The sequence below is a fragment of the Osmerus mordax genome, chromosome 1 (genome assembly GCF_038355195.1).
Source record: "Osmerus mordax isolate fOsmMor3 chromosome 1, fOsmMor3.pri, whole genome shotgun sequence".
Lineage (NCBI taxonomy): Eukaryota > Metazoa > Chordata > Actinopteri > Osmeriformes > Osmeridae > Osmerus > Osmerus mordax.
In genome coordinates this window covers 448096-461840 of record NC_090050.1, presented here as the reverse complement: position 1 = coordinate 461840, position 13745 = coordinate 448096, and the positions used below count along the sequence as shown (strand labels likewise).

The window sequence follows — 13745 nt, the reverse complement described above, 5'->3', positions numbered from 1 at the left end:
CAAAATGTAATGTTTCTTTATGTACTTGTGTATTGTGTAAATACGTGTATCTCCTTCAAGTTTGTGTTAATGTAGGGAAACTGTATAGAGTGGGACATTGTTCCCCCAGCTGTAATTGAACAGATCTCTTTTGAAAAATAGATTTATTTTAATAATAACAACTTGTATAAAGGCAATTAAAAGATGTTTCTCGAGGTGGTAATATCTGACCTACCTGCAGCATAATATCTTTAAGGATTCATTTGTTTTCCTGTCTTAGGAGGACACCTTTAGTGACATCAAAGGGTGATTAGAGTGTCAAAATGGACTAAATAAAAAATGGAAGAAAAAAAATTATGAGTATGAACGGACGTTTATGGTGCGGGTCAATGTTTGTTTCGTCAAGCTGTAGTCCAACACATTGGCTGTGGATGAAGTGGCAGATTGTGGCCACAACAGGAGCCTGACACTGGGGATATTGGAGCCGCCAGCCCTCCTGGTGTCAGGCCAGGCTGGGTTTGGATTGGCTGACCTTCAGTGGGACAGAAAAATCTGCCAAAAAGAACCCTTGAATCAGGACTGGTCTTAGAAGCAGCATCTTCAGGATGATTTTGTGGAAGCTATGAGACAGACAGAGATTTTACAAATACTTCCAGTATGATACAGTTGCGGTCTGAAATGTATAAGGTAGAGAAATATCAGACCAACACCACCATTGTCACATGGGAATCTCCTCCCTCCCTCAGGTCTCTCTGGAAACCCTGTGGACCTGGAGAAGCGCCACACATCTTTTGGGAGGAACTTCATCCCCCCTAAGAAGGCCAAGACATTCCTTCAGCTGGTGTGGGAGGCTCTTCAGGATGTCACCCTCATCATCCTGGAGATCGCTGCCATCATCTCCCTGGGCCTGTCCTTCTACCATCCCCCCGGGGGCGACAGCGAGCGTGAGTTCTGGCCTGCTTTAAGAATGGGCCAAACATTGTTGGCTGCAATTATAAAATTGTTCCAAGTTTATTCAAGCATGGAGTAAAGGTTCCCAGCAGTGGGATATAGTGGGTTTTCTGACTCTGGACAGTCCTACGTAGGCTGTATACCAGAAGAGACAACAGACAATCTTATGTGAAATCACAAGGAATTTGGGTTTGGTTACAAAAACATCTTAATCTTTACGTTGCTTGTCTACAGTCCCACCATCTGTCACCACTAATATAGGCTTTAAGATTACATTTAGGGTAAGTGTCGAGGGCAGTGGTTACATAAGGCGGGGGGTTATGCGTGGTGGTGGGTCTGCTCACCTGCTGGTCCTGTGTGTGTGTACAGTGTGCGGCCAGGCGGCGGCGGGCGCAGAGGACGAGGGCGAGGCGCAGGCGGGCTGGATTGAGGGCGCCGCCATCCTCTTCTCGGTCATCATCGTGGTGCTGGTGACTGCCTTCAACGACTGGTCCAAGGAGAAGCAGTTCCGGGGGCTGCAGAGCCGCATCGAGCAGGAGCAGAAGTTCACCGTCATCCGCAAAGGCCAGGTCATCCAGATCCCCGTGGCTGAGATCGTGGTGGGGGACATCGCCCAGATCAAATATGGTGAGATGAGACGTTCCAACACTGATACATATACAGGATATGGGTGGGAAATGGTGTTTATAGAGAAGCCAGAGACGTACCTTGCATGAACACAGTTCTGGACGGGGGCAGGAAGTGATCATTTCCCCCACAACCACCCAGGGTAGAGCGAGGACCTACATACCAGACATAGGTCAGTCATGTACAGTTACCGATATCAGGTCCAAAACGAGATGGAACACAACCTGGTATTGTCCACAGGGAGTGATACCAAATAAATCATTTAGCTAGAAACCCAATATATCAAGATCCCAACATAAAGTTTTTGAATCAAGTCAATAGGTTTTTAGAAGTACAGGAAAAGGTTGGAGGTGTTTAGAACATAAGTGACTGATATTCAATATTATTGATTGTCAGGTGACTTGCTGCCGGCGGATGGTATCCTGATACAAGGCAACGACCTGAAGATTGACGAGAGCTCTCTGACCGGCGAATCAGATCAAGTCAGGAAGTCCCTGGACAAGGACCCGATGCTGCTATCTGGTGAGATTCCCTGTTCAGTTTTATTTTGTCTCACTGTTACAGTTAGGTTACACCCAATGTCAGTTTGCAACAACTGTAGAACTTAAATTTTGCCTTTGGAGGGCATTGTGTAGTGTAGGATGACCTTTCTTGTGTCTTCTCCTCTTATTCATCCCTTATCCCTGGTCTCTCTCTCAGGCACCCATGTGATGGAGGGCTCGGGCAGGATGCTGGTGTCGGCGGTGGGTCTCAACTCCCAGACGGGGATCATCTTCACTCTGCTGGGCGCCGGGGAGAGCGACGAGGAGAAGAAGGTCAAGAAAAGTAAGAGGCAGACGAAACACCAACCCAAAACACCAGTTAACCGTGGTCGTACCATGGTTGTACCGTGGTCTTATCTTGGTTGAACCATGGTCGTAACATTGTTGACCAAAGCTTGGTCAACTTTTCATGGGTTTCTGTCTGTCACTGACGAGGTCTTGTGTGCAGTGCAGAGTGAGAATGGTTTTGGTTCTCTAAGGTGCTGTTGGGGGGGGGGGATCTACCCCCCAGCTAGGTTTGGACTAAGAGAAGATGAAGAAGCATGAGAAAAAGTCATCACCATTGGGAAAAAAAGTTTCTTTATATTTTTCCCTACAATGTAGAACCGTTTAAACATAGTTCCAATACCTCCAGCTCCTGAGACATCTCTAGGCATCTTAAAACAGATCTTATCTTCCTTTGCTTTATCCTATTTTCCTTTTGTACCTTGAACCCGAGGGTGTAAAAAAGCTCTCCTTCTTAGGGAGCAGTTCTCTCTAATCGTCATTGAGGAAACAGTAGTAGTTTGTCTCCACTATGCCCCATTGTCAAAACCCGCTACGATTGTCATTTTTCACTTTTTATGTCTCTCTACCCCATCCGATCTGTAGCACACACATTACATTTACATTTATGCATTTAGCAGACGCTTTTATCCAAAGCGACTTCCAAAAGAGAGCTTTACAAAAGAGCATAGGTCACTGATCATAACAACGAGATAGCCCCAAAACATTGCGAGTAGCCAAACATGAAGCATACATTGTGAAAAGCAAATAAGTCCCAAAGGGAAGAACAATAAGAGCATGTAGTTAGACAAGTTACAATTAAGAACTCTTTGATATCAAATCCATGAAATCACAGATTCCATGAAGATGCACAGTAACAGGAGGTGGCATCTTTCAAATTTCAGAACTTTTCGGGGCACTGTGGTTCATGTTGCATTGAGGTTTATACAAACCGTAGACGTCCGTAGACATGATACAGCATGCTGTATGTCTCAGGCCAACTTAGAGGCTTTCTAGTTACCTAAAGACCTATGTTACTTTTATTATTGTTTGCGGGCCGTACTAACCCATAACCGTATATATATTAGTTTTTTTGGTAAGAGTTTTTCGGCTACAATTTCAGTTCTCCAGGCATTCATTCTAAGGGGGTTGAATGAGCCAACTCAGAGGTAGGAGAGGCACATTTAAATGAACTGTCCATTATAATTGGCTTCTCACTATCTGCAACTATGAAACTAAATATCATGGTTGTATGTCAGTGAAATTATGGAGCACCATCACACTTAGGTTCATATCATAAATAGCTTTTTTAGTTTACTGCTGTAAAAATGTGACCCTGTAAGAACATTTTTAAACAAGCAACAATTTGCTTATCCTGCACAAAAACTGAAGGCAGCACTGAACACGATGTGTTTAGACTGGGTGTCGGCTGAAGCAAGGATACATGCCAGCTCAAAGCACAAACACACAAAACAGACTCTGCTGTCTTATGAAGCCCAGCACACTGACGGGTATGTCATACACTTACAGAAAGACACAGTCACACACACACACAGAGTAGAGACGAACTGTCTGAGGCCTAAGGCTGCAGGGCGTTCTACCACTCATCTGACAACTGCTGGTAACACACACATACACGTGCATGTGCCCTGCACTTGTACACATATAAATCCATTTCCAGGCACACACCTCCTGCTTTCACACAAACACATTGCACTCAGGCAGACGCGAGAGAAACACCTGGGGCACGCTGGTGTCTGACATCAATCACAGAGAGACAGGCTGCAGGAGTGTGTCTGAGCCATCCTGTCTGAGGGTGTCTGCTCCTCCTACCACCCTCACCTAGTCCCTCACATACTCTACTACCAGTACCACAGTAAACTAATGATGGGTGCTTTGCGAAAAGAAACAGTGCTAGCCAGCTCTGTCCTCAGATGGCCTGTTCTTACCCCCACACGCACATGTATGTTTGTATTGTTTTGTTTTAGTTTTTTGTGTTCTTTTGGTTTATCTATGATTTTTTTTTTACATTTAATTTAAGCCATGTTATCAGCATTCCGCACTTTTTCTCTGTCTGAACAGGTAAAAAACAAGGAACCCCCGAAAATCGCAACAAAGGTAACCCTTCCCTCCCTCCCTCTCTCGTTACCTCCCTCCCCACCATTCAGCAGCAGTCTGGGAGTCTCGTGTCAGTCTCACCCACTCTCTCTCTCTGTTTCACGCTCTCTGGCTTCTTCCCTCCGCCTGCTGAAAAGGGGAGGCTCTCTCGCTTTACCTGTGAAAAGGGTGCAACTCTCACCTAGCCTGTGACTAGCCCAGCGAGCAGCTTCAGTGTTCAGTTGGGGGACAGCAGCACTAGCCTGGGAGTTCCCAGGGACACTCTGGGTTAGCTTTAGCCAGAGACGATGACCCGCACTAGTCTGACTTTGAAGGACGGTTTGATTTGTGAACATCCATGCAGTGTGTGATCTGGGGCTTACCTGACCTCCTCCACAAGCTGTCTATCCCCCCACGGGCACACACACACTTACACACGCACGCACACACCTCCCCCCTAGCCTGGCGGGCCAGAGCATCTGCCACAAACAGAACGACTCATGATCTCTCCTCTCCCCTGCTCTCCTACCCTGGTTTCTCCTTCTCTCCCCTCCTCTCCCCTGCTCTCCTACCCTGGTTTCTCCTGCTCCCTCTTGCTCTCTCCTCCTCTCTCTCCACTCCTCTGGTGTCTTCTGCTCTCCTCCTCTCCCCTGCTGTCCTCTCCTCTCCCCTGGTCTCTCCTCTTCTCTTGTCCCCTCCTCCCCTCTCCCCTCATCCACCTTGTCCTCCCCCCGTTCCTCCTGCAGTGTTACCTAAGTGCTAAACAGGGGTTTCTTCTGTTGTTCTCCAGATACAGCCGTAGCTGTGAATAAGCACGTTATTCCAGACACAGGAGAAAGGTTCTCCAGAACATCTTCTCTACAGACAACATACAAAATGGGTGGTCTGGGTTTGGCTGTGTCAAAAACCTCATTGTATGAGCAGAAGTTCTATACTTCAGGGTTCTTCATAGTCCTAAAGTGGAATTAGGTTTTCATTTATATGCTAAACTTTGGCACCAGCCACAAAAATGGAAACGTTATCCATGTTATGTAGCAAATGTTACTCTGTGTAACATTGTTGGATGTCAAAGCTGCCATTAAGTGAGACTACCCCATCACACGCTCGCAGTGTGTTCCAAACACAAAGGAGTTCAGTCAGACCGCTTCATCAAGTCTCCAAAGTAAGACTAGAAAGTACCAGGGATAAGCCATGTAAATTTGTTCTTGTTTTTTTAGAAAGATTTTATTTAATTAATGGTAATGTCAGTTCTTGTTGAGTTGTATGTTATTTTAAGTGTCTGGGATGTGGCTTTAAGTGGAAGTTGCACCCTTGTAGCATCAGTGGGCTGTTAACTGTTGTTCCGTTTCATCTACTGTTTTATCTCTTCCTTTAAACCGTTTTCTTTCTGTCCCTTGTTTCTCTGACTGGTGTTGCCTCTTTCTAGGGTGTTGCTCAGGACTTCATGCTGTCTTGTAAATCTTTACCTCACAACCACTGTTTGACCCTATTTCTCTTTCTTCTTTCCTTCTCTCTCTTTCACTTTGTTCAAATTTTTCTGGAGAGATTTCCCAGAGTTTTTCTTCCTCCTTTTCGCTCTCACTCTCTCCCTCTTTATGTGGTGGTCGTATTTCAATTTGTTTTGTTCCTTTTGCTTTGTGTTGCTGGTTTTTTATTTGTCTGTTGGATGGTTGATTTTTTCGTGACACACTCACCCCCCCACCCTTCTTCTCTGTCGTGGTCTCTTGGTGCTGGTCTGTTGAGTGCTGTCCGTCAGTGGTCCGTCAGTCAGTCCAATCTCCCAGTCAGTGTGCCGCTGCTGTGTGCCATTGGTTCTTGTTCTGCTGGGTTTCTGTGTCCTTATTGGTGGATCGTTCCAGTGTTGCAGGTCCTTAATGTAGTTCTTTAAGCTGATGTGGAGTAAAAACTCACTGATCTCCAGGGGAATTTCCACTGTTACAGTAGCAGAGCTCACAACAAAATAAACAAAATACTGAATGAAACTGTCCACATTGTAACACTAACCCTCCTAGCTGGCTCAGGGACACTGTTATGTTTCATTATATTGCCAGACATTACAGTGTATAGCCTATACTGTACATAAGTGTTATTCAAACTTTGGAAATTCTACATAGGATCATGAACTGTTTGTATACACAAATAATGTCTGTACTATGTAGCCATAACTGTGCATCACACTGTGTGACATACACAACATTTTATCAGTTATACAAGACACATGTAAATGGTTTTTGGTAACATTTTCTAGTCCTCACACCAAATGTTGTTGCTGTGACGTAGAACACCAGGTACAAAAGCATTCGTACACATTTTCATCTGTATCACTGAAAACTCAAAACACTGTTGACACTGTCTATGAAGTCTTACTCATCGTATGATCAGGTGTGATGGCTAGCTAGCCAGGTAACATGCTGCATGCTCAGATGGAACACACCAGCGCTGCAACTACAGACGGAGCTAGTCTGAGATGCTGAAGTGGTCCACATACAGATGGGATGTTTCTGTACGAAAAACAACAACACAGCCCTGCCCCCCTCTGCCACGCACACACGCACACGCACACACACACACATACACACACAGGTACACTTACATGCACACAGGTACACTATGAGGTGTAATACGTGACACCGGTTAATATGCAAAATGCTCACTAGCGCCTGCGCAATGATATCAAACCTCTGAATGCACACAAGCAATTTACATAGACTTACAATGGACACACAGACGTTACACACATCACATAGGCGTTGCGCTGGCTATGTGCACACATATTTTGACGACATGTCCACAGCGTGTGCATGTTGTGTACACTACACCTGACATATGCCTCAAATACATAAGACCTACGCATACATGAACACTACGTCTAACTGTTTGATAGATATCTAGGCATGCGCACAGGCAGATGAAGCACACATAACACTTGCCTGTGCACATGACTTATCAAATGTATTATGCACAAATTTCGCCTTTTTATATGCACACCCAATTATCTATCAAACTGTAAGTTGCAGTATTCATTCCGCGCTTGCTACAACTCGTCAGAGTAGCCTACACGTACTTCACCCGTATCAGGTGCGCGGTAAATGTGTGCAGTTACGCTGACACTGATTACATCCCATAGTACACATACACATGTAAACGCACACAGGTACACATACACACGCACACACACTATATTACTATCTCAAATATTTATTTTGGATTGCGCTGTGGTGAATTCAATTTTTAATGACAAAATGTCTCTTTACTTGAGGGTTAGTTTACAATTGAAAGCTGTTATTTGCTGTGCCTTTTCTGGTGAAGTCTTTGTATGTGCCTATTCTTTGCAACAGTATTTTTTTCATAACTAACTGCTTGTCCTAAAAAAAAAAAACTCGAACTCAACTCATATCTCATTCATTTATACACTTTTTTTTTCCATGTCACCGGATTAGGTTTTAGCTATGAAAATTCAAATACCCAAATATGCTTCATGTTGATGATTACTGCTGTGATTCTGGATCACCAGATCAGGATGTGTTTAGATGTTTCACCCTGTGGTGCTTCTAGCCGCTCTGGTCTGGAGGTTTCTGTCTTTATGACCATAACTGAACCTTTGCCATCTCTGTTCTACTTTTCTACCCCTTCATCCCAAACTTGAACCTCCTCCCCCTTTTCTTGGAATGACTCGACCCCACACTGAAACCTTAACGTCCTGAAACCTGGACATAACCCCCTTCTCCACCTTTCCCCCACCAAACTCCTTCATGCCTCCTCCTCCCTCTCCACTCCCAAAAAACAACAACTTTATTTACTCATTCATTGACATTTGTCCATCCCCACCTCCTCCCTGCTCATCTCCCCCTCACATCTCTAATCATCCCATTGCCCCCCCACCGTACCCCTTTCCCCCCCCCTCTCAGCTAAGACCCAGGATGGCATCGCCTTGGAGATCCAGCCCCTGAAGAGCGACGAGGCGGCCGAATCGGAGGAGAAGGAGGAGAAGGAGGAGGTCAAGCAGGTGAAGAAGGTTCGGGTCACCAAGAAGGAGAAGTCCGTGCTGCAGGGCAAACTAACCAGGCTGGCCGTGCAGATTGGGAAGGCTGGTACGAGACATGGAGGCTTACACCCACATACACACACACACACACACACACACCCTCTCTCTCACACACACACACAAGACAAATGCACACAAAAACACACTCACACAAACAGACACAGGGCCCTATTTTAACGATCTGAAATGCAAGTATCAAAACGCGAAACGCAAGTAACTTTGTGGGCAGGACTCCGGCGCTGTTGCTATTATACCGGCGGGATAAATGACTTTGCACCTGGCGCAAATCTAAAATGGGTTGGTCTGAAGTAGCTACATTACTCATAGGTGTGGTTTGGCCATAACGTGCAATAGAGCGGCATCTCACATTCCCTTTAAAGATCCTGTAAAGTGGAATTGAAAACGAGTTTTAAGTTCACCACACCACAGAAGAATGTGTTATTAACCCATCCAAATTTGCATGAAAAAAAACACAGACAAGTATGTTAAATTAGGCAGTCTTCTCTGCTTGAGACTGGGGGGGCGTGTAACCTGAAGGAGCTGAAGCTCCGCCCCTCGCTGCTTACCTACGACCCAGATAATGGACGCTACGTCAAGCCGAACAAAACAGTATAGAATTAGAATTTATTTGTTCAATGAGTGAAACATACAGATGCATATAAATGAAATGTTCCCCTGAGCTGTAACACAGGAGTAAAAATGGACACCAGAGACAGCAGACAGTGAGCTCTCCAACTACTTATAGCACATTAGCTACCATCATTCTACACCGAGTAGCCTAATATCAAGTTAGCGGTTTGCACTAACTCATAGCAGAGATACCCCTAGAAAAGTTATCTAGTATAATTAGAACAAGCACACAGAACTGAGTGATGAACTGCTGGCGGCGGTGGATAGTCCAGGTGCGACCGGAGGAGGAACGGCCGGGAGGGCGATGCTCGGTACGGCTCCGCGCTGCAAGAGAAGCCATGTGTCCCTGAACCCCATCTGTCTCTGGTCCATGTTGAAATTATCCGCCATGAAATGGTCACTGCAGAGGCGGCTGTTGGAGTTTATCCGAAGCTTTCCATTAGCATGGCTCTTCACAAAATCAATCCACCTATTTTTCTTTTCCTCATCAATAGGGAAATTAAATAGCGTTGCAGCGCAGCTGAAGTTCTTGCATCCAGGGAATATGCAGTTGTGGGTGGAGGGAGACATCCTGAAGCTAGCTAGCTAGCTGATGTAGGCTACAATAACAGTACAGCAGGAGGAGCCATTCAGTGATCTGACGTAGATGGGTCAAAATGACGTAGATAGGTAATTTTTTGGCTCCGCCCATTAAAACCTGATCTGAAAAAGGAACAGAAACTGTTCTACGTCCTAACTCCACATTTCAGTGCGACAAAGTTTTCGCGCTTTGCATATGCTTTCAGGAACTCAATTCACACGTATATAATGTACTGAGAAGCAAATCATGGAATTTTCTTTACAGGATCTTTAAGAGCAGGCGCAGTTGTTCCATGGCAGATTGCTATTATAACGGCGGATTTGCCAGGCGCACGCCAGGAGCGGTTCACAGCCGAGGAGACCGACATTCTCGTCAGGGCCTAAAAGACAGACAAGTGACATTGAATGGGAAAGGCAGAGCAGTTTTCTTTTTGCACTAAGTTGCCCACTCTTGCTGCTCATTCAAATTCTTATTCTTATATATATTACATTTGTTATATTTTTTAATTGTTTAGTTCTTACAATTAGTTTAACTATTTAACTTTTTTACTTGATTTAAGACCCATATATGTTTATTGTTTGCACCTTCCTGCCACAGTAAATTCTGTGTTTGTGTAACATACATGGCGAATAAACCGAATTGTTGAACCTGATTCTGATGGGGATGGGAAAAGAAATCCACCCAAATTAGCTTCGGTTAAACAGGCGTGGGAGGAAATTGCCACAATTGTTACAAATCAAGTTCACATACATAGAGATTTCTCATGAAAATCTTTTTTATCATTGATGACATGAAAGAAATGTAACACAGCCATACAATAAATCAAAACAATGTAAGCTTCGCAGGAAGAAGACCCTGGCCTCGCCAGCAGTGCGCACAGGCCAAGCATGCGCCATTAAAATAGCATCTGAATAACGTGCCATTGACTGTAGACTACATTTTTCCTGGTCTGTAGCGGAATTGTTTTCTGAAACTGCAAAATAGCACCAGGGAACGTTTGCGCCGGAACACTCCTCCTTTTTTCGCTGAGCCGCCCCTGGGAGCGCAAGTTCATTCCCTAATTTACCAACGTGGGTCTGTGAAGGGAAAAGTCCGCTGTGCGTCGAGTGCAAAATAGGAATGATGCTTGCGTTGGTGTACAAAGTCAATTGCGCTGGGTGCAAGATAGGGCCCACAAAGACAAACTGAAAAAATAACAGATACCATACTAATTCTACAGTCTTTCAAAAAAGGAAAATAATCCACCAACCTTTGCTTTGTGTCCCGCCGCCCCTCCAGGTCTGATCATGTCGGCTGTGACGGTCATCATCCTCATCCTCTACTTCGTGGTGGACACCTTCGGCGTCCAGGGCCGCCCCTGGCTCAAGGAGTGCACACCCATCTACATCCAGTACTTTGTCAAGTTCTTCATCATTGGGGTGACGGTGCTGGTCGTGGCTGTACCTGAAGGCCTGCCCCTGGCTGTCACCATCTCTCTGGCTTACTCTGTGAAGGTGAGCTACCACTCGCCGCAAGTACAGATACAAAGAGATACGACCACACTCACACAGACAGAAACACAGCTATGCTGATGTAGGCTTCTTGTGTGTGGTACGCACTACTCTTGCGTGTTTGCTCATATTTTACCGTGGCCACACTGGGGACCTCATATACTAACATTGCGACCGCAGCTTAATCTGCGCCTTCGCCCAACCGCAAATAGCGCACGGTGTATTTCCGCATTTTGCGTAGTATTTATCAAACCAGATCCTCGTCGGGCAATCAGCGCCTTACTCCGCCCTTTAGTGTTAATTAACGCACCGTAAAAAGACGGTAGAAATCGCCTGCATGTTACTGCCACCATGGGTGATTTGAGGAAAAGAAAAAGAATGTTCAGCGAACAGGAGATAGAAATCACGAAGTTACAGCTAACATTAACATGTTACAAGGAAGAACTAGAGAGGATACAATTTCTGGGGAAATTGTAGGGTGTGCTTGCTTGCGTCGGTTGCACAGGGGTCTGTATATTTTATATAAAAATGCATCGGGCCTACTTATTATTTATAAAGATTACATAGATTTAAAAGCATCTTTTTTTTTGCTGCTCATTTACAACTCAAAATACGAGTGGTGTCGAATGAAATATGATGTCTTCTCATTTCCCCTGCAAGAGGCAGCTGACAGGCTGAATCAAAACGAATACATTTGGCAGACCGGTGTAAAAATTGACCTAATCTCTATGATTTAAACGTCCTTTTAAGTTGTCCCTTCTCGTGATATTTTCAGGCATTTAGCCTACTCATATTGCATTCATTCATTAATAAAGAACCCCCTTTGAAGATTATTCTACGACTTTACCGGCAGAAGATAGAATCGCGATTCAAACAGTACCATCTGCTAACTGAAAATATGCCCCCAAAAACGTAAATAAGCTTGACATTTATTTAGTGGAAAATCGCTCATTCATAAAAATCTCACTGGTAGCAATCATTGTCAGTAACAACGCAAAATGCGATATAGCCCTGTGTGGAGAAGCTGCCCCGGTAAATTCTACTACTACAGTACAGTACTAGACTACTGCTGTGTTCGTCTTGGTAGCGATTGCGTTGGTTGAATTCGATTTAACGTTCCGTTGTACGGTTTAGGCTGAAATTAATTATTTTCATGAACAGATTGACAAAGTTTAGGTTGTGGCAATGAAGTTCAGGTTAGTAGTCAGATTGTTTCAACTATTGAAAGACTTTTGAGTAAGGGGAGTGCCGAACATGTTTTGTCACCGTTTGACTTGAACAGCTGAGGAGTTTTTGTTAGCTACTCACACTAGTGTCTCGGGTAGGCTACAGCGTTGCAGTGAGCTACACTGGTTTGAAACCACAGGTAATGGTAATTTCACCAACAAATCGTTTACTAATGTCAGAATAAATCATATAACGAAAATGTATATGTGAGGAATGTTTATTTTAACGATTGAAAACAGATACATCATAGACCACTGTAGTATGTGTTGCCCGGGCAACACAGGCTAATGTCATGATGCTAATACTTCAGTGAAATAGTAGACTACTGTTTCCGAAAGTAGATGTACTTCCTTAATAATATCAGCTTATATTGTACATTACACATCACAATTGTGTGTCATATCACAAAGTAAAATGAGTAAATAGTTATCACCCTGGCCTCTTTTCTTGTGGCGTTTCTGCAGCTGCCTTGCAGTAAAGCTATAGTTAGCCTAGCTATCCCCCAAGTTAACAGATGCGAAACGAATGTTCTGCCAAAGGTAGTCACGCGTGTTTTCGTGACATTAGTGCAGAACGGTGTAAAAATTTACCTAATCTCTATGATTTAAACGTCATTTTAAGTTTTTCCCTTCTCATGATATTTTCAGGCATTTAGCCTACTCATATTCCATTCATTCATGAATAAACAACCCCTTTGAAGATTATTCTACGACGTTACCCGGCAGTAGAAGATGGAATCGCGATTCAAACGGTACCATCTGCTAACTGAAAATATGCCCCCCAAAACGTAAATAAGCTTGACATTTATTTAGTGGAAAATTGCTCATTCATAAAAAGCTCACTGGTAGCGATCATTGTCAGTAACAACGCAAAATGCGATATAGCCCTGTGTGGAGAAGCTGCCCCGGTAAATTGTACTACTACGGTACAGTACTAGACTACCGCTGTGTTCGTCTTGGTAGCGATTGCGTTGGTTGAATTGGATTTAACGTTCCGTTGTACGGTTTAGGCTGAAATTAATTATTTTCATGAACAGATTGACAAAGTTTAGGCTGTGGCAATGAAGTTCAGGTTAGTAGTCAGATAGTTTCCCTACTGAAAGACTTTTGAATAAGGGGAGTGCCGAACATGTTCTGTTGCCGTTTGACTTGAACAGCTGAGGAGTTTTTGTTAGCTACTCACACTAGTGTCTCGGGTAGGCTACAGCGTTGCAGTGAGCTACACTGGTTTGAAACCACAGGTAATGGTAATTTCACCAACAAATCGTTTACTAATGTCAGAATAAATCATATAACGAAAATGTATATGTGAGG

At 44.2% G+C, this 13745-nt stretch overlaps 1 protein-coding gene across 1 annotated transcript in view; it reads left to right on the top strand.

Annotated features, from left to right (window-relative positions):
• LOC136942504 (plasma membrane calcium-transporting ATPase 1-like) overlaps positions 1-13745 on the top strand; it is a 103960-nt gene that overhangs the window by 58741 nt on the left and 31474 nt on the right. Inside the window, exons 3-9 of the mRNA XM_067235422.1 lie at positions 726-923; positions 1300-1557; positions 1954-2079; positions 2257-2382; positions 4446-4481; positions 8369-8551; positions 10994-11208. Of these exons, the coding sequence (XP_067091523.1) occupies positions 726-923; positions 1300-1557; positions 1954-2079; positions 2257-2382; positions 4446-4481; positions 8369-8551; positions 10994-11208 (1142 nt within the window). The remainder of the gene's footprint in view (positions 1-725; positions 924-1299; positions 1558-1953; positions 2080-2256; positions 2383-4445; positions 4482-8368; positions 8552-10993; positions 11209-13745) is intronic.